The 27,774-nt window shown below is 36.0% G+C and overlaps 1 protein-coding gene across 37 annotated transcripts in view; it reads left to right on the plus strand.

Annotated features, from left to right (window-relative positions):
* The window catches only part of dlg1a (discs large MAGUK scaffold protein 1a), a 133,686-nt gene that overhangs the window by 75,552 nt on the left and 30,360 nt on the right, over positions 1 to 27,774 (plus strand). For 11 of the 37 annotated variants that reach the window (XR_007930535.1, XR_007930536.1, XR_007930537.1 and 8 more), the window contains 10 exons: positions 9,984 to 10,082; positions 10,545 to 10,610; positions 16,376 to 16,426; positions 17,080 to 17,204; positions 20,437 to 20,606; positions 20,728 to 20,864; positions 20,942 to 21,086; positions 23,496 to 23,622; positions 26,657 to 26,813; positions 27,543 to 27,645. Coding sequence is in view for 34 of the 37 variants with exons in the window: in XM_051896252.1 (XP_051752212.1) it covers positions 9,984 to 10,082; positions 10,545 to 10,610; positions 16,376 to 16,426; positions 17,080 to 17,204; positions 20,437 to 20,606; positions 20,728 to 20,864; positions 20,942 to 21,086; positions 23,496 to 23,622; positions 26,657 to 26,813; positions 27,543 to 27,645 (1,180 nt within the window). In the remaining 3 variants the exon portion in view is untranslated. Of the gene's footprint in view, positions 1 to 4,897; positions 5,485 to 9,983; positions 10,083 to 10,345; positions 10,370 to 10,544; positions 10,611 to 12,393; positions 12,436 to 16,375; positions 16,427 to 17,079; positions 17,205 to 20,436; positions 20,607 to 20,727; positions 20,865 to 20,941; positions 21,087 to 23,495; positions 23,623 to 26,656; positions 26,814 to 27,542; positions 27,646 to 27,774 lie in introns of those variants that run through there. The other 26 variants (XM_051896259.1, XM_051896267.1, XM_051896268.1 and 23 more) reach the window with 9 other exon arrangements.

Genomic DNA, 27,774 nt, shown 5'->3' on the forward strand with positions numbered 1-27,774 from the left:
TACAAAGCACTTATTCTGTACACACATGCTTTTACATTGTATTTATATTTTGAAAAATACCTGCATGTGATTTACAGCTTAATTAATTTCTGTGATTTACATCTATAATTACACTGTTGACCCTTCCCTTCCCATTTAACCCACCTTTAAACCTACCCATACCACCAAACCTGTCCCCAACCTTACCCGTATCCCAACTCAATAGCAGCAAAAGTGTTTTGCAATATAACATGAACACAGCAAGTACATTGTACATAGTAGTTACGGACACCTAATATAAAGTGTGACCTAAAATACGGTCAAGCTAACCTTTAGGAAAAGGATTTAAGTATCATATGATTTAATAAGAAAAAGTGTCTTTTATTAAATTAAGCGTCATATAATTATTTATTTACAAAATTAATAACAACAGCAATAATAATACTGCTAATAATAATTTATAAATGTTCATTTATAAATATAAATAATTATTATTTTTTATTGTTGTTATTTTTAAATAATGTTACATTTATTTATAAACACATTAATAATAATAATTTATTATTATTATTATTATTATTATTATTATTATTATTATTATTATAGTCTTGTTTGCTCAAGACTATAATACCTCCCAGTGTGTTTTTTTTTTTTTTTTTTAAAGTAGATTTGCAGAACTCTCCGTTGGCTGCCATTGGTCAGTCAGACAAATGAACCCACCACAAACTTATAAATATATAAATATTTATAATAAATATTATATTATATAAGATATATAAATATAAATATATATATAAATATAAATAATAAACTTATGAATAATAATATATAAATAATAATAGTAATAGTAATAATAATAAAAATAATAATAATAAAATGTTGTTTTTAAATAATGTTAAATGAATTATTTATTTATAAACATTAACAACAACAATTATTATTATTATTATTATTATTATTATTATTATTATAGTCTTTTTTGCTCAAGAATATAATTCCTCACAATGTTTTTTATTTAACAGTAGATTTCCAGAACTCTCCCTTGGCTGCCATTGGTCAGTCAGATAGATTGAGTCACCATAAACTCATGCCATAGATTGAGTCATATTGTTGTGAGTTGATTAGGAAGCTCAAAATAATATCTTGATCTTTTCAAAGACAGTGTATTAACAGTTAATGCTGCCTTTCAGTGAAATGAAAGACAGAATTTCAATATACACACTTCATCTTTGAAGAAGGAAATGCAAAAATGGTGACAGATTTCAAAAGATAGTCCCATCCCAGTTTTTCTGTCAGGCTGATCAAGATTTTTATTTTATTTTTAAACGAACAGAATTTTTTTTTTTTTTTTTTTTTTAGCGCCACAAAGTGTGAGAGGAAACATTTGTATTAAAATCGCACACCACCTTTATTGCGTGTTGTGGTTTTTCATGTTGTTGTTCTCTTTACAGCGTTTCACTGTAGCTGAATAGAATAGCTATTAGAATTATTGATAGAGTTTCAGTTGTGGTTTAGATAATGTTCAGATGAAGTGCAGACAATAAAATTGTGTCTTTAAGTTGGTATGCATTTATAGCTCCGTAGTGGCTTTACACCATATTATAAAAAGATTGATCTCAGAAGTGAATGCATCTCAATGACTTCTGTTGAGTGTCATGTAGTGGAGACCTATTGAATAAATGTAATGTATCAATTTACTATGTTCTTTTTGGTCAGAAATATGCAAAAGGAGTCAATCACCTGTTCTTTTGGTTTTCAGTGAGCATTCAGTGCCTGCTAGTTTGTGAATGAGTTCATTAGATTCAAAGAAGACAGAAGCAGGGCAGTGTGATGTCTATCAAGATCGTGTGTCAGTGAAAGAACGCACTGGCAATCCCGGTGAACAGGAGTCTTTATTGATTAGTCTGTTCAGTGGGAAATGCAGGCTTATAATATAAGATGTTGTCCTAAGTCTAGCCTTTGGCTAAACATGAACACTGCTTGTGTTGAACTGGGTTTTCAAGCTCAAGGATGTGCTTCAGGCTTCTGCTTCTGTTAGAGATCAATGCTTCAATGTTCTACACTGCATTAGCATCCAATTTCTGTGATCTCTACTGATTTAGACATGTGCTTCTGTACCCTTTTCAACGCACTCATTGTTTCCAGTTGTACATTTGAATCTCTGTTAAGGAATCTCTATAAAGGTATTTTAACATTGGGAAAAAAATGCGCAAATAAGCTTTAAACTGTCATTTAAAATTGATTTGTAAATATTGTTTCAATTTTAAAATACTATTATCTATTATAGTTTAACATAAGTCATTTGTAGGTTAATTTCCCTGAAAAGTGGAAACACAATATACATATCTGTACCATAGTCTGTATCGGTCAGTATTGAACAGTATTTGTGCATGCTCAAATCCCATTTTTACATTTATTAGATGATTAAAGTTCATCTTTAATATTGTTAAAGTTAATCTTTAAAACATGTATATTTTAATAACACTGTTAAATGTAATCCTCAGCAAATCTCAATTTTTTTTTTTTATACTACACATTATTATATTGCCTAAATTCCCTTGTAGCATTTAAAATGATTTTAGTTTTTAATGTTTAAAAAAAACATTACTTTTTTACTTTTTTTTTATTTTTTATTATTTAGTTTAACATACCATAACATGAAAATAATTATTGTCTTGGTCAAAAATTTAATATTGTTACATTCCTACCTTTAACTTGATTTAAGTTGTCTTGTGGTATTAATGGACCTCAAATAATATGCTGATGCCAGACTGTATGGCGCCACACTGAGGACTGAATATTTTCACATTGATGTGGATGGTTGATGTGTGCAGTGTGTGGCCTTGTTTGCTTTCCTCCAACCTGAACATGTCTGTGTGTATGGAGCCATCTGCTGTACAGCAGGAGGTGTGTCTGTGCATTTCATATGAAACAAATCAACAAGGCCACTATCCAGAGATTATATGTAGCACATTAAATCATTTTTTTTATTTTAAATTTTAATAATTTTTGAAGGGATTTTCTAACTTTTTTTTTTTTTTTTATGTACCCCTACAGCTCTTTTTATTAAGGCTCAAATACCCCTTCACCAACTCCAGATCAAAAATGTGCTCCTATTAATCATTTAGCATTATCATTAACATCATTAAAGTTAACCAAAAAAAAAAATGGTAACACTGTACTTAAAGCCTTTATATATAATGCATTAAAAATGTATATTTAATGAATTACTTATGTCTTGTAATGCACCTTATAATGCATTGTATGGTCTCATGAATAATTGTAACCACAGTTATACTGATCTATCTATTCATTGAACACAGTATAACACATTAAAACACACAACAAACAACCAATTTTAGATGTAACAAGGAATCTGCAAATATTATAATGCATTTTGGTTACAATTTGGTTACAATTATTTATGAAAAGATATAATACATTATAATTTATAATATGAATACATTTATAATGCAATGTACATTAAAAGGCTTTAAGCAAAGTGTTACCATCACAATCAACAACAATTGATAATGTGGGTGAAAAGCAGATAAACTAAGTTGCAATACTGTAAATCTGCTATGAGTATCATCCACAAAAAATGTTTAAACAAAATTTGAACACATTACTGTTTTCTTTCCTTAAAAAGAAACCTGAAAATTTTGTGATATTATTCATTCTTATAAGTAATTATTATTTTTTTATGTTTTTAACCTATTTTTTTAATGTTTAAATCATTCCATGTACCACTGGTTGTGAATCACTGTTTAAAGACAATTTTGGACGTGTATATACCGTTAATGCAGTCTTTTGATGTATAGTTTTCAACATTATCATAACTCTCTAGGTTTTGTTTTTTAGTTTATGCGATACTACTAATATATATTCCTTTTAGTGTCCATTCTTTGGTGGCATACTTTCAAAAGCCTCAGGCACAAGCTTTGCTTTTTCTCTCTCTATTCCTCCTCCTCCTCCTCTCCCTTTCTCACCCACAGCCCCATAAGAAACAGGACAGGGTACATTAAAAGGTGCAGTCAACAGGAAACGGTACATTTACAACTGTCCAATCCTAATGCAGAAGCAGTCTCTCATCGCGGTCCCCACTCTTCAGGCCCTGAAGCGTCCGTTTATTTAATTGGACAATATGTGAAAACGACATGTAGGATCACTGCACTAATGATAGTAAAGGATTATCTTATTTTATATTCTATAAGAAACTGGTTAAATAAAAAGTCTATTTAAATAATATAGATATGGTTTTTACTGTGATTTTAAGCGATTCAGAGATTACTCTTTTATATAAGCTGCATATAACATACAGCAAGTTCAATTGGATGTTCTATAGAAACCCTATGGGCTTAAATGAACGACCACCGTCCAGCTGTCAGTACTTTATGGCTCACATTAAATAACACAGGACTGTGTAAAAGATCTTACAGTGCAGGTGCAAATGCAGATTAGTTGTGAATAATAGTTTAGTAAAATAAGGTCATAGCAAGGCTCTGCTCCACCATCATATGCTCTGATACACCGCACCGGGCTGTTCGCCCACCCTCTTGCTGAGCATCTAATAGAGATTGCGTTTATCCGCTGTGACCTCTCACTTTGTGACCCGTGTTAATGCTTTGAAAAGGGAATCAGACTACAAAAAGCCTTGTGAATCTCAAACGTTAGGGTGCAAATCTGCTGTTGTCCAAAGAGCAACGTGCAGATCGTCCGGACGCCAATGCAGAAATCAAGAATGGAGCATTGATTATTCATGCCTGCAGAAGAGACTGTGTGCTGTCATGTGCAGTGCCCATTGGAGCTCATTAATTGGTGAGCAAGTGCAGGGGGATGAGAGCGAGTGAGGCAGAAAGAGAGATAGACTGTGAGAGAGGCTGGCAGAAGAGAGGAGCCAGGGGAAAAGGACCAGATTTACAACCACGGTGTGTCCTCTCTCTCCTTCCCGATTGCTCAGCAAAGTAAGCGCATCACTCTTCGGGCTGCGTTCCCCATCATTTCACCTGGCGTCCACCTGATGGTCTGCTGTGGTGCCCCTCTGCTTGGAAAACAATGACCACCTATACAAACAACCATGAATACTGCTGCGGCGCTTACGTGGACTGTCGGACCGGGGTGACGGAGATGGCCAACTGCAACCATCCCAGAATGCAACAGAGGGTTGGACACGTGCACAATACGCTGACCCGAACGCCGAAACAGTTGGTGCAACAACCGCAATTCCATCATCATTTCCACCACCATCTGCACCAGCAGCAGCAGCAGCCGCTGCCTCACCTGCCTCAGCCCGCCCTTCTCAACTTCCAGCAGACTCATCTGGAGTCCCACAGGGTTCCACAGTACAGCTCCTGCACCCTTCCAGCCTCCACCAAGAGCAGAGGAAAGTTCACCAACCTGAGGGATAGTGTGAAAAAGAGCCCCACCAAAAGCACAGCTAAAGTCAGAGCTTCTTCCAGTGCCTTGTGGCTTGCCAATTCTTGGGGCACGTTTTCATTGGATAAGGTATGTGGGAGACTTATTGAGAGGTGGTGCTGTAAGGTAGTGCACTGTGGGAGGAAGAGGAGCTATGAGGATTTGAATTTCAGCTTCAATCTGAAATGTCTATTATATTGTTTCTCAAGATTTATTATTGCATACATAATATTGGAGGTGTAAGTGATATGATGAAAAGATCCAGGTTCATGTCAATGAATTGACAGACAAGGAACAAAAAATGTATATACACTACCATTCAAAAGTTTGGGGTCAGTTATATTTTTAAAGAAATTTGTACTTTTAATCGACAAGAATGCATTAATTTGATAAAAAGTGACTATAGATAATGTTATTTATAATGTTACAAACAATTTCCATTTCAAACAAATGCTGTGCTTTTGAACATTTCGATTCATCAAAGGACCCTGAAAAATCTTTCATGGTTTCCACAAAAATATTAAGGAGCTCGGCTGTTTTCGACTTAGATAATAGTAGAATAGAAATGTTTCTTGAGCACAAAGTCAGCATATTAGAATGATTTCTGAAGGATCATGTGACACTGAAGATTGGAGTAAAAATTCAGCTTTGCCATCACGGGAATAAAGTACATTTTACAATTTATTTTAAACTGTAATGCTATTTCACAATATTACTTTTTTTTTTTTTAATTATTTTTAATCATGTATTTTTTCATCTTTATGCCTTGGTGAGCATAAGAGACTTCTTTAAAGAACATGAAAACTGACCCTTACCAAACTTTTGAACTGTAGTGTGTATGTTTTTTTTTTTTTTGTTTTTTTTTAGTATTATTTTATATGTGTGTGTATATATATATATATATTATTTATTTATTTATTTATTTATTTATTTTTTTTCATTGTTGGATCCTAACCAGCAAATTTTATTTTTTAAGAATCTGTCAAAAGATTAGATGTTTTGGTCATCATGATGACACATTTTGTAAGTAGTAAACATGTTTTATGTCTTTTATACACTTTTAACACTGTAATGGTTAAAGGGATATTGGGATAATGACATCAGTATAATATTAATATCTTTTATAAGTACATGATTTATTAATTTTTTTTTTTTTTTTGGTATTATGTGGTATTAAAGTGGGGGATGTTTTGGGTTTTTATTCATTTGAGACATTGGTGGGAGCTTTAGGCTGAACTCTAAACCAGTCTCTCTGATCAATGCTAATGATTGATTCTAATTTTAACTCTGAGATCACAGGCCATGACTACTGTACAACCGCCATAACAGCATGCAGTGTAAATAGATTCTTATATAAGTTACATTGGTCAATTTAGGCAGGGCAACATGTGCTCATGTAAAACGTTGTGGTTGAATTGGTGATATCTTGTGTGCTGTTGTCACTCAAATATAGTACCACAGTTCGTGCCATATTCTCAAGTCTTTGCCATAACCCTGAGTATGAGGGTTAGTGAAACAGAAACCTTTTTAATTAGTAGTTGCAGTGATGTGTTGTGCTGATGACTGGGTGAACTGGACTGTTGTAACTGAATATCCGTCTCCTCTGGCTGTGTGATTGGTGCTTGGACAAGCGGCTGTGGATCAGATCTCTTTTGTTTGGGAACGCTGACACAGACGGCCTGTGTAGAGGGGCCAGTTTCAGCGGATGTCTCCTCACTGACAGCATGGCAACACTCACTTTTGCTCCTGTAGAGCTGGAATCTGCTGAACTCCCATAGATATCTGCTTGCGTCAGATCCTCTCACAACAGTGCACAGTCCACATCATGTTAAGCTACACTGTATTTCAATTTTCTTTTCTGAATTCATGATTAGCCACAATTCTGAAATGAGATCTGTCAATCAAAGGCACTTCCACCATGGAAATATCATGGAATTTTGAGGCAAAAGGGTTTTGAAAATTAACAAGAGGCTATGTAATGCTAGCTAACATTAGCTAGCTACCTTGCTGGCTAGCTGTTTGTCAACATAAATCTTTTGACTATTAAAGGGTTAGTTCACCCAAAAATGAAATTTCTGTCATTAGTTACTCACCCTCATGTTGTTCCAAACCCGCAAGACCTTTGTTCATCTTCGGAACACAAAGATATTTTTGATGAAATCCGAGTTTTTTTTTATCTCCTGTTGAAAGCAACGAAATTACCACATTTAAGGTCCAGAGAAGTAGTAAAGACATCGTTAAAATAGTCAACGTGACTACAGTGGTTCAACCTTAATGTTATGAAGTGACGAGAATACTTTTTGTGCGCAAAAACAAAACAAAAATAATGACTTTATTCAACAATTTTTCATCTTCCCTGTCAGTCTCCTACGCCTATAAAAAAAAAAATGAATGGTGAAATGTACTTCCATACAGAGCCCTGCACATGACTTGACTGCACAGGGAAAAAAAAGAAGAAAAAAAAAGATTTAGTGGTCATAAATTAAGGATTTGTTCCTGCAACTTATTACTTTTAATGTAGTTAATTTATTCATTTTGATTTGGTTAGATTGTGGCCAATGAGGCAACTAATTACTACAGTATGGCCACAATTTATCTAAAACGAGGGAACAAATGAATAATACGTGGCCACAAATGAACAAGTCATGGGAACTAATTCTGAAATCATGGCATTAAAATATATTTTAATGTGCTTGGCTTTATACTTCTGGAATCAAAACTGTTCTGTATGGTTGTAAAGCTGGATTGATTTGCATAATTCTTTTTAAAAGGAATTGTTGGATATTTTTTTCTTGTCTCTTTTAACTATTATTTTCCAAATAGCAATTGGTCACAGTGCACTTTAGTTTTGCTTAGCAATTGTTATAATGTAGACTGTTTAGTTCCAGTGCGATGTAGCCTGAAGTTTCTCTAGCTGGCACACATTTTCAACCTGCAGAAATGAAAATGACTCACTTAAACTTACAGACCGCTGATTGACACCTTGGCAGCTAATTTCATATTCAAAAGGAAGAGCTAATCCTTCACAGCCCTGCACAACAGGATGCTGATTGCTGGACTGGAATTTTATTTTTTAGCTCTGTTGAATTTGGGCCCTGTTTACATCTGGTATTAAGAAGCATTTACGTCAATCCGATCACAACTGGATGACTCTAAATACAGGTGTAAACAGCGTCTAAAATATTTTGAGTCTGTCCATTTTCGACCACTTCCAGAGGTAGTCGAAAACACATTGCCTTCGTGGTGTAAAAGCTCATGTGGTCGAATGCGTTCGAACAGCCACAAAAGACCACCTACTCTCCGCCTACTGACCTAACGCGTAAACATTATGGGAAGCGAGCTAGCCAAACTGGATTTAAAGTTTGTTGGCTGAAGACCAAAGTTTGATTTGAAGAGGAAAAACATACCAAGCACAATGTTCTCTCACCATTCATGATTTCTAACACACATTCACAGCGTTCAAGGAGGTCTTGCAGCTATCAGAGCAGAAACTAAAGTTGATGCTCTCCATATTTTTTCTGTCATCTCCAGTCGCGTTCATATGTAAATTGCGCAAGTGTCTTTTGTGCATTATATCGAAACATCTGAAAAAAAAAAGACATACGTTTACCTGCCTATAGATCCTCCCATCGAAGAAATCAGGACAGAAATGGTTGAAAGTGGACAAAAGAGACAGATTATTAAAACACAAGGTTTAAACCGGTATGTGTCTGCCTTGTCTACTTGTGATCTGATCGGCTAAAACGCATCTTAATACCAGGCATAAACCCTTGAAACACACACAAAAAAAGTATTTTTTTCAGTTAACTTAATGGTTAAGTCTAAAGAAAGGTTTGTCACAAAGTGAGTCACAAAATAGCATCACAAATCCTGACATTTACATTGATGGGGATTCTATCACAGTTTACACTTTTAAAGCTCCTTTGCTAATACAAATGAATACAGTAAATATTATTTTGAGTGTTTCACATCAAAATGAAATTTTTGTCATTATTTACTTACCCTCATGTCATTCCAAAACTGTATGCTGTTATTTTTTTGTCTGTGGAACACAAAAAGAGAATTATGACCGTTCAAGTGGTTTTTAACAACAGTTCATAGTGGCCATCAATATTATTAGTAATCATTTGTCACTATCCTTCAAAATTGTCCTTTTGTGTTTCACTGAAAAAAAAAAAAATGCAGAATTGAAGTAACATGAGAGTTAATATTTTTAGAATATTCATTTTTCAGTAAACTATACTTTTAAAGCTTATCTGTAAGATCTTTTCACTCTTTCTTTTTTCCACCCTTTATGATCTAACTTTTATGCTGTGAATGATGTAAATTGAATATTTTCAGAGACTTTAGCTAATAAAAATACATTTCAAAGTCTTAATTTACAGGCTAAATCAGTCATATGATTATTTTATTTATTATATTGTGTTTTCATTACCTCATCTCCTCTCCCTCTCCGTTCTCAATTCTGTTCAATGTCTGTTTAAATTGATTTTTTTTTTTTTTTTTTTTTTACACGAATTCTCTTTTAAAAAAACAGTACTGCTGTGTGTCATCTGGTCTGACCTTTGACCTCCACTGTCATTGTTTAGCAGGCAGATGTCATTCCTCCCTCCGCTCCCATAATCCCTGTGATCCCTATCCCACCCGTCCCAGCCGAGACCACTGCCATTCCAGCACCCACGTCACAGGTCTTTTTTTTCCCTCATGTTTTCACTCCACCCACTCAACGATGGTCCTCTTGACTTAGAGAGATTACAAGAGAGAATGCCATGTTATATTGCTGATGCGCACTTGTACCTCAAAAGCAATTGTGCAAGTGAAGCGTGTGATACATGATTGCTGAAGGATTAGGTCTGCGCTGGTTTGTTATGCCACTTTATTGCATATTCTGCAGTATGTTATGCTGTGTATGGATACAGGCTGTGCTGTTAATCTCTTGCAAATGCCAGAATAATACTGTATCAGCATGCCAAGAGTAAGTGATGCTTTTTATTGGGTCTTTTTTTTTAATTTTTTTTTTTTATCTTTTTAATAGTTAACTGTTCATTTCACTATTTCATTCTCAGTAGGTTAGGGACAAGAAGCAATGTGCACAGTTGTGGGTCTTGATTCATATCAGCTCAAGTATTAATGAATAATTTCTTTTGCAGGCAAGCCCAGCACCGGTGGTGGTGAACACAGAAAGCCTTGACACCTCACCCTATGTAAGTCCATATGTAAGTGATTTATCTCTTCATGTACTGCACTTTGTGTAGGGTTAAATTATTGCGGAATGTTGTTCAGTTTGTAGAATATTCACTGACTTTAAAGAAGGTCCTTTTAACTGTCACTACAAAAATATTAAATATTACATTGAATATACTTTTTTTTTTTTTTTTTTTTTTTGTAAAATCTTGTTTTTGAAAGTATAGTCTTTGAGGCTCACCAAAGCTGCATTTATTTGATGAAAATAGTACGAAATAGCACTACAATAAAAACGCAGTTTCCTATTAAAATGTAATTTATTCCTATGATGGCAAAGCTGAATTTTTATCAGCCAGTACTTCAATCTTCAGTGTCACATAATCCTTCAGAAATCATTCTAATATGCTGATTTGGTGCTCAAGCAACATTTTTTATTATTATCAATGTTTAAAATGGTTGTATTTAGGAGATCATTTTTAGATTTCTTTGTCTTATACTGTTGGGGAACCTCAAAATATGTAATTTTAGATGTTATGGAGTTTCCTTGATCTAGCTTGCATGGGGATTTAACTGCGGTTGACATTTAGGGTCCCATGACACTTCTTCAACCTCATTCTTCTCTCAGTCTCAGCAGCGTCTGATAATCCTATACATCCAGAGCCAGAAAGCCTGCTGAGCTGACTTCTGTCATCCTTCATCAAAGACTCTGAACACTAGAGATATCTGAATGAGATAGAGCTAAAGTCTATAAAGAAATGACCATGAGGAACTCTTGACTGACCTCATTAAATACTCCACACTATCAGTACTGGAGCTTCACTTTTTTGCCATATGGCTTAACATTGGATGTTTCTAAGGATGTCGGTTGTCTGTGGTTTTTGTGTGTAGTTTGAGTTTCAGTAGTTGTAAATGTTAAAAAAAGTAGATCTGCACTTGAATTATAATTTTAAAAAAATCATACTTGCTGTAACAAAAATTAGCAATTTAGTGAATGAAACCCAAAGACATTGAGGAGATTCATCCAGTAATATTAAAGGTAGGGTAGGCAATTTCAGAGAGGCTAGTGTAACGGATGTAGGCTGGTAAGAAGTGTGCGTGTAAACATCACTCCCCTGATCTCAAGAGGTGCTCTAGCGACTGACGCTCTTGTGCTTCCTTGTTAGAGTGCCCGACTCCCATGCTGGCAGACCCGGGTTCGAGTCCAGCTTAGAGCGGGCGGTTTGAACAGGAGGGGTTACATTGGTGCCGTGACCCGGATGGGAGTGAGGTTTAGGGGGGGTGAGTGTAACGGATGTAGGCCGGTAAGAGCTGTGCATGTAAACAACTCTCCCCTGATCTCAAGAGGTGCTCTAGCGACTGACGCTAGAGACTGCGATCTTGTGCCTCCTTGTTAGAGCACCCGACTCCCATGGCGGCGGACCGGGGTTCGAGTCCCCACTAACAATAGAAAGAGCTCTTCAGAGCTCTCTTCAAAGCCTGCAAAGCGTCACGAGAGACAGCGTTAAATTACCTTGTGTCTCAAAGCACATAACTTTACACTAATAATGAACATAAACAACTTACAGAGCTCTTACTTGTACCACCTGACTGCTGCAGATTCATTTTGCCGTTGATAGTGTTGAAATAGAAACGCATAAATCCGAGTTTGAGGACGTGAACGTCACGGGTTGCCATCTCGTAATTACGGTTATGACATGGCGTGAACGCAGCATAAGCTTGTTGTTTTGCTTCAGGAGGAACTGTAAAAGGCGGCTGCTGTTTGTTTGTGGCGCTCGGTGACGGTCTGTCTACAACTCTGCATAGCCTCATGGAACGCGCTGATGACGTGTGATGTCTGTGCGAGCAGGGTGTGCGGAGGTATGGAAATACATATGTTGACAGGCAGGTAGGACATCGTATCATTGCATTCAGACCGAATGCAATGATTGGATGAACATGTACAAGATATATATTTTAATATTTAGACCACTTCTATTATTGATTGCTATGAGGGTGTGAAGAGTTTCAACCAGTATAACAAAAATTGTTTATAAAAAAAAATTGCCTACCCTACCTTTAAATGTATAGAGTCGGTACTCACCAACAGTAAACAACAAAAAACTTTGACTGTTAAAATAAACACATTATTGTAATTGAGGTAAAATCTAGGTCAAATTAGGAATTTGAAGGGTCATTGTAACTATTTTGGTATTTGTTCTGCTTTGATGTTATCTGGAAAATAACTCCTCAAAAGCGCAGGATTTTTCTGCATTGTATTACCCAGGGATCAAGCATTTTTGATATTGAGTCTGCCAGCAGTCCAGCTGGCGGATTTATAGTTATCTGGCTTGTGGTATACAAAATCCAAATGGTCTTTAATAATACAGAATAAAGGCCAATGTTGATGTTGAACAACTCCTTGTGCAAGTACGTCTGTTTTGATTGTTATCTTACAGTACGTAGATATACTGTAGTAATAGTCTGATATTGATCGTGTAAATGCCTATATTGGCTTTGATCCCTGTGGCTGGTTGTTTTTGGCCATATATACAGCATGTTTATCAGCAGCATACAGTTTAACAGTGCTGAAAACCTCTAAATGGCTCCCAAAGAAAAACTAAAGGTTATTGTCAATGGAATTAACTTCATAACTGTGACAATCTGTTTAATATATGTAGTGATGCCAAACCGAAAAGGCCTTTTTGGATATTTTATATCCTTTTAAATCTGATACAAAAGAGGAAAAGCTTTTAAGCAATGCATGAATGTTATTGTAGTATCACACTGAGAGCTGGTGGCATGATTAGAGTATAATGCTGTATTGGGCAGTGTCAGTATTGACGTACATCTCTCACCCCCCTTTAAACCCCACCCCCAACACCATTGATGTCACAAACAGATGTTTTCAGCTGCAGTTACAGAAAGAGAGGGCAAAATGTTTAGTATTTAAGGTCTTTAAATGTCATTTAGAAGCTTAAAGCAGATCCTCCAGAACCACACAAATATCTAAACGCTGATGCGTTGATGCTGATTTTTGGTCTCATCGCGCAGTCTGGTTTTCGTTCATCTCAAGCATTTAGTCCAACAGAGATCCTCGTGTTTCGTATAAAAGGACAGCTATCCAGCCTCATTTAAATGAAACCTCAAGTTCAACTCGTTCTGAGTGATGTTTGCTCCATGTTACACACTCTCTCTCTGGTATCCTTGCCCATATCATGTGAAATTTACTGGGTGTTTACATAGTCATGACTTTGTAAATTGGATATAGTTTTACACACACAAGGTCAGTAGGTGTTTAAGTTACGGTTACTTTTAAAACATTGTGTTTTAAAGTGTATTCCCTGGTGTACTTTCATTGATTGTCTTAATGTGACATTTATTGATGGACAAGTCTACATTTTTTTACTGTGGTAATCAACATTATGCCCCAAATGCTTGTTGATACTTGTGCTGAACCCAGAATGTTGAAAACGAGTGGACTGCAGTGTGTGTTGAGCCGACAGCTAGTGTCTGTGTGCTTCATAGATTTGGTTTCTGTGGCCTCTCTGGCTGAAATTCACTGTAATTGGCAAGAGATGTAATGCTGCCTGAGTACTTAAGCGCCAAGAACTGTGGTACCAATAGAGGTGAAATGTAAGGAGTGGAAAGAGAAAACACTGAGACTTTTCCAAACAGTTTGTTCTTACATAATTAGAGCACTTTCCTAGCAACAACTTTTTTTTTTATTATATAAGATTATTTTTGCCCATAATCAGTCCCAGATGGAGTCTGCAGACTTCTTTTTCACTCTTTCTGCTTATTTTTGCAGAAAATCTGAGGAATTTTGCAGAGTGGATTTACTATATATGGAACGCAGAGTAATACTTATTGGTTGTTGAAAACATAAGCAAGCCAAATTATTAAATGAATATTCCTGCTGATGAACAACAAAACAACAGCAATAACGCTGTCACTGGGGCGGTACCCTTTCAAAAGGTACTAATATTAACCTTTAAAGGGGACCTATTATGCCCCCTTTTACAAGATGTAAAATAAGTCTCTGATGTCCCCAGAATGTGTATGTGAAGTTTTAGCTCAAAATACCCCACAGATAATTTTTATAGCATGTTAAAATTGCCACTTTTTGGGGTTGAGGAAAAAACGCGCCGTTTGAGTGTGTGCCCTTTAAATGCAAATGAGCTGCTGCCCTCGGCCTAAGAGGGCGGAGCTTCAAGAGCTCGTTCTCTCCTGTCAGGATTCAGTCAGGACGCAGAAACTGCGAATATATGCTGCATGGAGATAGAACAGGTATAGTTTAGTTTAATTACGGTTATTATCTTCTTGTTTTTATCCACTATATTAGTACAAGCCAGTTTACAGATGAGTTTTATAACGTTTATTGTACTTCACACAAAATATGAAGCGTCTGTTTTCACTCTAGAAAATATTATCCATAAACTCTCTCCCTTGCATTATCATCAACATACACAGCAAAGTACACAGAAACACTCGTTACAACTAACAGTAAACAAATATATAAAGACCTTATGCCTTTTCGGGTGGTGCTTAATAAACTGGTAAACTTTATATCCGTAAATCAACTCAGATGAACTGTAATAAAGTGCTCTCACCTTTATTACTGCCTTATCCAGTTTCACTCTGGAGACTCTGTTTTGTATTGTCCCTTTGTATTGTCTGTACATTGGTTCACAAAGCAGTCCGGTGTGAAATGATTCGCACAGACATAAACGAATTTCAGTGCAGTTGAGGGAGCATTTTCTTCAAAAACAAAATGAATTCACCTCGTCTTCAGCGGCTCAGATTTCAGGAGTAAATGGAGAGAGCTATGTGGATTAATCCATCCAGCTACAGAACACCTAAAATGCTTGGGAAACGTTCTCGTCAATGCAGCAATGGCGGACTGTACAACTCGCTGTAAACTCGCTCAGGGCGACGCTATGTTTAAACAGCAGTGTCTGTCAACATTCGTAGGCGGGGCCTGTGGCTAATGTGACGTCACATTGCCAGGACTCTGGAAATAGCTTGTTCTCAGACACTGGTTATGATTTATGGGGATTACAAAAAAAAAGGAATAGTTGGATTTTTATCATTTTAGGGTTGTTGTGTACACACACTGCCAATACACATTTATGTCCAAACACCATGCAAAAGCGAATTTTGCATAATAGGTCCCCTAATAATACTAATATGCGCTGTTTAGGGGTAAATAAGGTACAAAGGTGTAACTTTTGAAAGGATAACCACCCTAGTGACAGCTTATGTGTCTTGTCTATAATAATCTACAGTATTATATTGTGCATTTCAATAATAGACGATTAGTGGTGCGAATTAAAAGGAAATAAGCAAATTTGGTTCTGATTTCTCTTTTTGATTCTGGTTCTGGTTCCTTAACAGTGGCATTAACTATATTTTCAGTATTTCATAAGAAAAAAATGCAGTTTAATTGCCAAATGGTGAGAAATCAACAAATAAAAATACATTTACAACAATTCCTCCAAAAGGTTTGTCTTTGTCTTAGTCTTTGTGAAAAGGCAGCAATCAGTCTTAAAATAACTTAAACTGGCGGACATAATTGTTCGTTAAAAAAAAAAAAATCATTAAAAAAAAAAAATTTACATCTAATTAAAAAACATCTAATTAAAAAAAAAAAAATCTGGAGTCAAAAAGCAAAAAGTAATCACTAAAAATCCTCCTGAATTTTACAAACTTGCAGAACTGATAAATGTTTTTGGGTGACACTCATAGAGGAGGGCATGTGCTCATCTCTATATATTTTGACATTGTATATTGACAAAAGTCTTTTTGTTAAAACTTTCAGGTGAATGGAACAGAAGCTGATTATGAATATGAAGAAATTACACTTGAACGGGTAAGATTGCGCTGACAGTGGGAAAAAAAAAATAGCTGGAATTGCTTACAATGTCAGTAGGATTTACAATACACCATGTATAAAAGTATATATGACATAATATTTAAAGGTAGATGTCATTTTTATGGAGGCTCTGAATAAAACTGCATCATGATTGTACAATAAAAGAGGTAAAATTTTCATGCTCAGGGTTTGTAATTGCCACTTTTAGAAAGAGACGACAGACTCCTGTTAACAGACCTCAAAAAAGCTTGAACTACAGTCTTAGGACAATACAGAATTTATTAAATTATATTTCTACTTGAACTACAATGAACTAACAATGAACTAACATGAACTAACAATGAACAATACTATTTATAATACTACATTTATAAATAAACATTAATAATTTATTAATTCATGACACCTAATGCGTTAATTACAAACTAATGCAAACTTAGATTCTCATTATACTGTACTGAATTGAATATATATCTAAAGCAAATTAACAGATAAATTGGCTGTAACATTTGCATTTGCATGCACACATATTTCTCCTTTGATTTTGCTTTGTATTTAGTAATGTCATTATGCTTATGGGGCTATTTTTTTCTTTGGTTGACATTTTATCTTTTTTGTTTTGACATGTTTTTTTTTCTTCCTCCCTACAGGGGAACTCGGGCCTGGGTTTCAGTATTGCAGGCGGTACCGATAACCCCCACATCGGTGAGGACCCAAGCATCTTTATCACCAAGATCATCCCAGGAGGAGCTGCCGCACAAGATGGCAGACTCAGGTCAGAGAATATTATTACCCACAAAGGGCAAGTTCAGATTAATGTCTCCTTAGGCCTGTTTCACATCACACACATAAGCAGTGCATGTTTATTTGAGCCAATATAAACAGGTTACAAGTTAGCAGCATAAGTAGCACAGTGATGTGTAGCTGCAGAAGTGTAGTTGTTGATAGTTTTGATTGCTGAACCTTTTTTTTTTTTTTTGCCACATGTAGAGTGCTGAATTCAGCAGAAAACATTGAAAATGCACTACAAATTTGTCAACATAATCTTTTGCAATCTGCTAAGCACGCAGGATGCTAGCATACAGGGCCACGTTCCCTCGGGCAGCGCCTGGTGGTTCTGTCAGAGCGTGGTACAAGCTCATTTTCAAACACCTTCAGACTGTCACACTCACTTTTTTCATTTAAAGAAAAAAAACACATACTTCTTACACTTAACACTTAAACACTTATACTTGCACTTATACTTCTGCTGTAGTGTGAAAATTGGAAATGGTTACAATTTAACATAACTGTTTTGTATTTTATTATATTTTAAAATATAATTTGTTCCTGTGATAAATTTTTGGCAGCCATCACTCCAGTCTTCAATGTCACATGATCCTACAAAAATCATTCTAATATGCTGATTTGATGCTCAAGAAACATTTCTTATTATTATCAATGTTGGAAAAAAAACTGCTGCTTAATATTTTTGTGGAAAACGGGCGAGATCCACAGAATAAAGGGAAAAAATATCTTCTAGTGCCACTGGCTGTCAGAATCGTAATGCAAAAAAAAGCTTTCAATTTTAAAGAATTCTGTCATTGAAGACGCCCTTTGAAGCTAACTTTAAAGCTGACTTTAAACTCGCAATTGTGAGATATATACTATATAGCCAAAAGTATTGGGACACCCCTCCAAATCATTGAATTTGGGTGTTCCAATCACTTCCATGACCACCGGTGTATAAAATCAAGCACCTAGGCATGCAGACTACTTCTACAAACATTTGTGAAAGAATGGGTCGCTCTTAGGAGCTCAGTGAATTCAAGCGTGGTACCGTGATAGGTTGCCACCTGTGCAATAAGTCCATTCGTGAAACTTCCTCACTACTAAACATTCCACAGTCAACTGTTAGTGGTATCATAACAGAGTGGAAGCAATTGGGAACAACAGCAACTCAGCCACAAAGTGGTAGGCCACGTAAAATCACAGAGCGGGGACAGCGCATGCTGTGGTGCACAGTGCGCAGAAGTCGCCAACTTTCTGCAGAGACAATAGCTACAGACCTCCAAACTTCATGTGGCCTTCAGATTAGCTCAAGAACAGTGCGTAGAGAGCTTCATGGAATGGGTTTCCATGGCCAAGCAGCTGCATCCAAGCCTTACATCACCAAGTGCAATGCAAAGCGTCGGATGCAGTGGTGTAAAGCACGCCGCCACTGGACTCTGGAGCAGTGGAAACGTGTTCTCTGGAGTGACGAATCACGCTTCTCTGTCTGGCAATCCGATGGACGAGTCTGGGTTTGGCGGTTAGCAGGAGAACGGTACTTGCCTGACTGCATTGTGCCAAGTGTAAAGTTTGGTGGAGGGGGGATTATGGTGTGGGGTTGTTTTTCAGGGGTTGGGCTTGGCCCCTTAGTTCCAGTGAAAGGAACTCTTAATGCTTCAGCATACCAAGACATTTTGGACAATTTCATGCCCCCATCTTTGTGGGAACAGTTTGGGGATGGCCCCTTCCTGTTCCATGACTGCACACCAGTGCGCAAAGCAAGATCCATAAAGACATGGATGAACGAGTTTGGTGTGGAGGAACTTGACTGGCCTGCACAGAGTCCTGACCTCAACCCGATAGAACACCTTTGGGATGAATTAGAGTGGAGACTGTGAGCCAGGCTCACAACATCAGTCCAACATCAGTGCCTGACCTCACAAATGCACTTCTATAAGAATGGTCAAAAATTACCATAAACACACTCCTAAACCTTGTGGAAAGCCTTCCCAGAAGAGTTGAAGCTGTTATAGCTGCAAAGGGTGGGCCAACTCCATATTAAACTCTACGGATTAAGAATGGGATGTCATTAAAGTTCATGTGCACGTAAAGGCAGGCGTCCCAAAACTTTTGGCAATATAGTGTACAATTCACAATCACAATTATGAGAAAAAAAGTCAAAATTGCGGGATATTGCAGATATACAAAACACATTATTGCTGTTTGCAAACATCCAAATGCTCTATACGTCCTTGCTGAATAAATTAATTAATTAAAAAAAAAAAAAAAAAGTCTACGGAACAGTAAATCTGACTTAATCCAGATTATTAAGAAGGTTATAGTCTTCCCTAACTCTGGGCTTTGGGTTTAGTGTAAATTTAATAACCATGTGGAAGTAAATGGTAACACTTTACAATGAGGTTCATTAGTTAATATTAGTCAACTACATTAGTTAACATGAAGTAATAATGAACTGGTCTTATACAGCATTTATTAATCTATGTTAATGTAAATTTCAACATTTACTAATATATTATTAAAATCTTGCTAACATTAGTTAATGCACTGTGAACTAACATGAACAAACAATGAACAACTGTATTTTCATTAACTAACGTTAACGAAGATTAGTAAATACAGTAACAAATGTATTGCTCGTGGTTAGTTCATGTTAGTTAATACATTAACTAATGTTTAACTAATGATCCTTATTGTAAAGTGTTACCATGTAAATATGATTCCCCTCCTCATTTCATTTGTTAACATTAGTTAACTACATTAACTAAGATTAATAATTATTGTTCATTGTTAGTTCATACTTGTTAGAGCGTCTGACTCCCACGCCGGAGACCCAGGTTCGAGGCCCGCACAGAGTGGGGTGAGGACCTGGGTGAGGGGTTACATTGGTGCCGTGACCCGGATGGGAGTGAGGTTTAGGGGGGTGAGTGTAACGGAGTAGGACCTGGGTGAGGGGTTACATATGTAATTGCTGTTTACTCAGTGTAGTAACACGGAAATCACATTACTTTCTGTATAGAACTGTTGCTCTGTTAGTGTGAAAACGGAACGCAGTTGTGCTGCTGCTTCTCTTACATGCAGCTTGTGTCTGTGGTGTAAAACAATGATAGATAATGTGTTTATACACACATTTAGTGTTTTGATTGGTTGTAATTACTTTAAAGGCACTTTATCACTGTGATTTATACTAGTTTCTTTTAACTGTTTAGTCATTGTTCCCCCTCCTTCTCTCTGTACAGAGTTAATGACTGTATACTGCGGGTAAATGATGTAGATGTGAGAGATGTAACTCACAGCAATGCTGTGGAGGCTCTGAAGGAGGCAGGCTGCATTGTCAGACTGTACGTCAGAAGAAGAAAAGCCGTCTCAGAAAAAATAATGGATGTAAAGCTGGTAAAAGGTCCTAAAGGTAAAGTCATTTCTCATCTAAAGATTACAAAATAAAAGCCTGCAATGTCTTTTTGTGTAATCACTATAATTCACATTAGGAAATGGTTCAGAAAATGGTTTACTCTGAACTCTGTTGACAGGTCTAGGTTTCAGTATAGCTGGAGGAGTTGGGAACCAACATATTCCTGGGGACAACAGTATTTATATCACCAAAATCATTGAGGGAGGAACTGCCCACAAAGATGGAAGGCTGCAGATTGGGGATAAACTTCTGGCTGTAAGTAAAAACGTTACTATTTACTGAATTTAGTAAATTATATTAGAAGAGACATCTGATACATTCATCTGTTACAGGTGAATGCTGCTTGCCTTGAAGAGGTCACTCATGAAGATGCCGTGGCTGCCTTGAAAAACACCCCTGATGTTGTCTATTTAAAAGTGGCGAAACCTACTAGTGTCTTTATGAATGATAGTTACGTTCCTCCCGATGTCACCAGCTGTAAGTAAGCTTATCCTGAAACATACTGTATTCTTGTAGATTTTTTAGACAAAGTCTATTATCTACATAGAAAATAACAGCATTGGGACGTTATGTTCTCAGTTCTGTGGTCTTGCGCTGGTGTCCATCCTCACTTATGGCCTACATCTCACCTCAAAGTTGCTATAGACAGCACTTTCTAGTGATGGGGGCAGCAACTCGTGAGGACGGCCACTAAAATTGACTGTGCAAAGTGCTGAGTGATGGCAGTCGATAATGTAGCACCTTGGTGATGTTCCAGAGGCAGGCCAGATCCCCCAGCATTAGATCCTGAGAAAGGAAGCTGTCATTAGGGCTTAAAGGCATGAAGGACAAAAGCACATTTAATCATGAAGTACATCACGTGGCCAGCTCCCCCATCCGGCAAATACAGCATTAGTATATGTAGAAATGAGTGCGTGTGCAAGTGTTGCAGAGGGAGTTTTAAAGCCGCATAAGGATATCTGCACATGTAGACAACACTGTCTCGGTCATGTGAGTGCGTACAATGTGATTTTTCAAGGAAGGCGTAAACAGAACAATTTCATTAGTGATCCCATTTCATTATATCTGTCAGCCAGTCAGGCACCGAGTAGAGCTTTGACACGTGAAGGACTGTTTGATGAGAATTAAATAAATGGGTTGTCGATGTCTGCAGTTAGTAATTGCCCAGTGCGTACCCTTGACTTTATTACACTTTACATCTGACACAGTGAAATAAGGACACATCTTTTAAAGTAGTGACATCTATTATAGAGATTTAAAAGGATTTTGTTTTCAGAAAATGAAATTTCTGCCATTATTTACACACCCTCATGTTGTTCCATTTACATTTATGCATTTGGCAGATGCTTCTTTCCAGTATAATTGCGCTCAAGATATACATTTATATTTATATACAGTTTATGGATTCATTGGAAATCAAACTTATGACTAGCTAGCTACATTCTCTAGTGTTTAAGCTACAAAAATGCCTATGTTGTTAATTTGGTCATTTGCATTGGCCATTTACAGTTTAATTCCACAAGTAATGAGTAATATTAATTAACAACATGTACTTAGGGTTTGGTTTAGTGTTAGTTGCTTGTAATTATGCATACTGCAGTAAATACATGTAACAAGGACACAAAAATAGAAGTGTTACTGTTATTTTTTATGTGGAAAGCAACAAGGGATTTTTGAAGAATCTTTGGTTACACTTTATTTTAAGGTGTCTGTGTTACACTGTAATTATACATTTAAGTACTGAGTAATAATAATTAACTACATGCACTTACTATAGGGTTAGGGTTTGGATGAGGGTTTGGTTTAGGGTTAATGTAATTATGCATAATTTATAGTTATTACTACAGTAACTACATGTAACGTGTGTAACAATGACACTGTAAAATAAAGTGTTACTGAATCTTTTTGCTGTTCCTTTTCATACAAGGACAGTTTATAGTGACCTTTTATGGTATTTTTTTTTTTTTTTTTTTGTATATATATAAAAAAAGTGAAACCATATGATCGATTTGTTTAAGGAACAGCCTGAAATTCTGTTAATTATTCAATGCTCTCGTTACCAAAGCTCTGAAATATCATATGCAAAAACAATGTGTTGGTGCATTGCTCAAGGTTTGATGTGATTTATGCCAAACGGTATCAAGTGTTGTAACCAAAATGGCCCACCAGAATATGTAAAATGGAGAATGAGATTTAACAGATTTCAGCCTGTTCCTCACACAAAGCTATTGTACAGTATGTCTTCAGAAGAGTTGGAAGTCAAATGGACTTCTTTTATGAGTTCTTTTGGTCCTTTTCGGAGCTTGATGTAATGTGGAACTTTCTATTCATCAAAGAATCTTGAAAAAGAGGCATCACAAAAACATTAAAATATGAAGTAGCAAAACTGTTTTCAAAATTGATAATAATACTAAATGTTTCTTGATCTCCAAATCAGCATATTAGAATAATATTGAAGGATCCTTCAAAATTTTGAAACTGGAGTAATGACTGCTGAAAATTCAGCTTTGCCAACACAGGAATGAATTACATTTTAAAAGAGGTTAAAATAATAATAATAAGTTTTTTTTTTTTAAATTGTAATAATATTTCACAATAGTACTGTTTGTACTGTATTTTTGATCAAATAAACGCAGCCCTGGTAAGCATAAGAGACTTTTTTTCTTTCAAAAACATTTAAAAAATCTTAATGATCCCAAACTTGTGAACAGCAGTGTATAAGAGAGGTCTAGTCTTCGGCAAGTCTGTAAATGTAATTTTCCGCATTAATACTTATGACTGGTGCAATCATATTAAGATTCTGGGGTACTGTCCTCTTAAAACAATGTCAAATGAGTTTTCATCATTACGCCAATAAAATCATATTTTTGTGTTTTGTATTTTCAGCCTATTCCCAGCACATGGAGAACCATATCAGCACCCAAAGCTATCTGAGTCAGTCATTAACCCCCGCCACCCCATCTCGGTACTCTCCTATCTCAAAAGGCATGCAGGGAGATGATGAGATCACAAGGTGAGCCTTTGCCCTCCCAATTTCTTTGTCCTCCTAATCATGACATCCTTTTGCCATACTGTTACATTCGATGGCTTCTGCTTCAGGGGTCATCTGTGCAGTTCTTATTCTGCATTATGATTCCTTGCCCTTGCGAAGTGAAATGATCGTTTATTTCAAGTGAAAGTTAATACAGATAATGACTGTCTCTTAAACTGTTTCTATATAGTTGTATCCTTTGATCTCACTCGCTCTCATCACATCTTCGGCTGCTTTTTTTTTGTTTCCTGATGCTTCTTTTCTCTGTATCACCCTCCTGAAATTTGGAAGATAATGCTATATAGGTTTCATTACATGTAGCTTGGTGTGAAGACAGCTCCATAATTTTGGTGTAGATACTGTATGATGTTTAAAGAGAATATTATTTCTCTACACATAAGATAAGCTGCCCAAGGTTAATGGCATTTTTAGTACATATTTTATCTCTGCATAATGGTTCTGGCTTTTTTATACTACAAAACTATATAAAACTCATGCACAACTACTCACATTAGTCTTAGATGAGTAAGTATGTCCTCATTCTGCTGTTACTGCCCTTATGAAGGGAAATCATATCAGGTTTTAGGGATTGTTCCCTTTATTTCCTGTTACTGAGGCACAAGAATTTTTGTTATGACTACCCATATGATGAATATTGAGCACAAAAATGACTTAATTTGAACTTTTAAATTGATAAAACTTGCAAGTTCTATTTTGATTGGCTGACTGCTACAGTTTCTAGTAGTGGTGCACACCTTTAGCTGTCAGTTTAGTATAGTAGAATTCAAAATTCAATTAAACCAATATGTGTGTGTTGCTGTAAACTACTAGTCATAAATTTTTTTTTTTTTTTTTTTTAAATGTTTTTGTAAGAAGTCTCTTATGTCACTTATTTTATTCATTTTGCAGGTAAATCACATTTTTAAAAGTAGACTACATCATATACACTGCCCTCCAAAAGTTTGAAAACACCCTTGGCAAAGTATGGTTTTGGACGATATCAGCATAAATCCTTATCATTTTTTGGTGCAAATACATTAAAGTAACTTGACATTATCATTGAAGACCAGCAATAATAATTTTCATTTTGATTACATAATAATGGCAATATATACATGTCAAAGTCAGACATGCCCCTTTGCCAGCTGTGATGCCTGGTTACTGCTTTAAACTTGGCCCAGGTTTGTAAAAGATTTTTGGGTCAGCACACCTTAACAGCTTCAACAATTGATTGCCAATTAAGTTTAGAATACAATGAACCAGTTAGTTTAGGTCAGATAGCTGCTAATGGTGGATATTTTAAGTCAAAAATTTAAGTTTTTTCTATGTATAAACTGTTTATGTAATAAAATATGTTTTTGTAGTTTGTGTTGTCCCTTGTCAGTGCAAAATTATCACAGATTAAAAAGGATTCCTGCCAATATTGTCCAAAACCCCACTTTTCTAGGGTGTTTCCAAACTTTTGGAGGGCAGTGTGTACTGTACAGACTGTACAGAGAATCCTGCTTATTCAAAGTATTAAAAAAAAATTATAATTGTTTTTAACTTATTTTAATGCTTGTTTTCCCTTATTTTCAATCATTTGAAATCATCTTGAGACCTCCTTGTGCTGTGGACCCCAGCCCCCTGGTTGAGAACCACTGATTTAGGGCATTCACAAGGGCACATGTATTAGGGACATATGGCAGATCACTCACAGTATTTGTTGGAGATTTTAAATGTCCTCTGAAGAGCCGTTAAAGATATCACTTCATTTAGGATAAAGCCTCTTTGCGGTGTCCTGCTGACTGTTCTTTGTCATTCACCTGATTTGTTTGCTCATTTCATAAGAGTTGTCGTCAGTATTACGAGAGCCGGCTCAGACTGTGCAGATGATCTTGGCCAGACCACCATATATTTTGTCCCGTAGAGAAAAGTAGATGCTTATCAAGGACACACACACATACTGACTGGTGTGCTTTACCATATTTAATCCCCTTTAATCATGGGGATTTATTTCCCATTGGAAGAATTCAACAAATACGTCATATTGATGTTAAAAACAAACGTCATAAGCTGGCGTCATGATATGACCAACCAATCTGTGAAGTCAAATTTGGCAAATCTGATAAGCTTTGAATTAAGACTTAATTCTACAGGATGGGTATAAAAATACACGGTTTTATAACTGAAATTTATGTCAGTGTCACTCAGATGCTGTACTGAACCTTTGTTCTTAAAGAGTTTTAAGGGTTAAAAGATATGTCTGTAGCCATGTTGAGTGAGGGTTAGTTTTGAAAACACATCAAATGCTACAGAGCCAGTGATTTGAGGCTGTGCTGCCATCTACAGACTCCTAGATGTACTCTCACATTTAATTTTCCTCTGCTTCACAAATGTGCTGTCATTGACAAACTAATATCTAAAAGTAATTTTTGCACCACTGGCACCAAAAATACTGGCTGAACTATTATGTCAGGCTCTCTGTTTGGCTGATCAGGATGATCAAATGTTTTGAAATCACCACCAATAATTAATGTTAAATAATGTTTAGACTTTTCTGGAAATCATCATACAATTATCGTAATTATAGTTATAAATATAAAAATAAATAATTGCAGACATCACATTTAGGTACAATTTTAACTGCAGATAAAAAGTAAAAATTTGCTGCACCTTTGCAGCTTGTAAGAGCGTCTATCTTGTGTAGTTTATATTTTGTTCACTAGAGGGAGATGTGGTCAAATGTATTTTATTTTTTTATTTTTCTGAGATGGCAAATAATTAATGTAAGAGGATGTTGCTATTCTATATACTTAAACAGCTTTATTACAATTACTGAAAACAATTTTTAATAGATTTAGTTTTTTTTCCCTCTAGGGGGTGTGTGTGTGTGTGTGTGTGTGTGTGTGTGTGTGTGTGTGTGTGTGTGTGTGTGTTTGTGTGTCACTTTTGTAAGTCGAAAAATATTTTTGTAAGCATGCTTTCTAGAACCTCTCACTCAAATCAGCTAAGTAATGGTGGTTTTGTTTTTTAGGGAGCCTAGGAAAATAGTCTTGCATAGGGGCACCACAGGACTTGGCTTCAACATTGTAGGAGGAGAGGATGGAGAGGGAATCTTCATCTCCTTCATATTAGCAGGAGGTCCTGCAGACCTGTGTGGAGAATTGAGGAAAGGAGACCGTATCATCTCTGTAAGAACATCACATTTTCAACAATTGTTGTTCATTGTCAATTGTGACCCTGGACCACAAAACCAGTCGCACGGGTATACTGTATTTGTAGCAATAGCCAAAAATATATTGTATGGGTCAAAATTATCAATTTTTCTTTTATGCCAAAAATTATTAGGATATTAAGTAAAGATCATCTTCCATGAAGATATTTTTTAAATTTCCTACCGTAAATATAACAAAAATGTATTTTTTGAAGTGGATATGCATTGCTAGGACTTAATTTTGGACAACTTTAAAGGTGATTTTCTCAATATTTTGATTTTTTTTTTTTTTTTTTTGCACCCTCAGATTCCAGATTTTCAAATAGTTGTATCTCGGCCAAATATTGTCCTATCCTAACAAACCATACATCAATGTAAAGCTTATTTATTCATAAATTTAAAAAATGTGACCCTTATGACTGGTTTTATGGTCTATGGTCACAATTTATATTTTTCAGTCTTACTGAAACATTTTATTCATTGTAATTTCATGGCATTATAAACATAACACTTTCAGTCAAACATTGATTTGAAAAAGTGAAAATTTCAGAATGTCTTTGTATTTGGCATATCCCTATTTTTAATCACAGCAGCATACTCTTTACAGTAATAGTTTTCTAGGTTTACAGTAGATTTTAAGTTTTGGCTGTGTTTGGCATCAGTGTTTATTTTTGGTACACATCATTAATATTGTATGTGTGTGCAGGTAAATGGGGTGGACCTCCGCAGTGCAACACACGAACAGGCGGCTGCAGCACTGAAGAATGCTGGACAGACTGTCACCATCATAGCGCAGTACAGACCTGAAGGTGGGTGGGCACTTCTTCTCCCAATATTACAGACATTATAGTTTCAAACTGACCAGCATGTTTCAACGATTACAATAGCTTTCTTATGCTTCCTATGTGGCTTGATTCCATTCAGAATTGGGCTACTGG

The sequence above is a fragment of the Ctenopharyngodon idella genome, chromosome 6 (genome assembly GCF_019924925.1).
Source record: "Ctenopharyngodon idella isolate HZGC_01 chromosome 6, HZGC01, whole genome shotgun sequence".
Classification (NCBI taxonomy): Eukaryota; Metazoa; Chordata; class Actinopteri; order Cypriniformes; family Xenocyprididae; genus Ctenopharyngodon; species Ctenopharyngodon idella.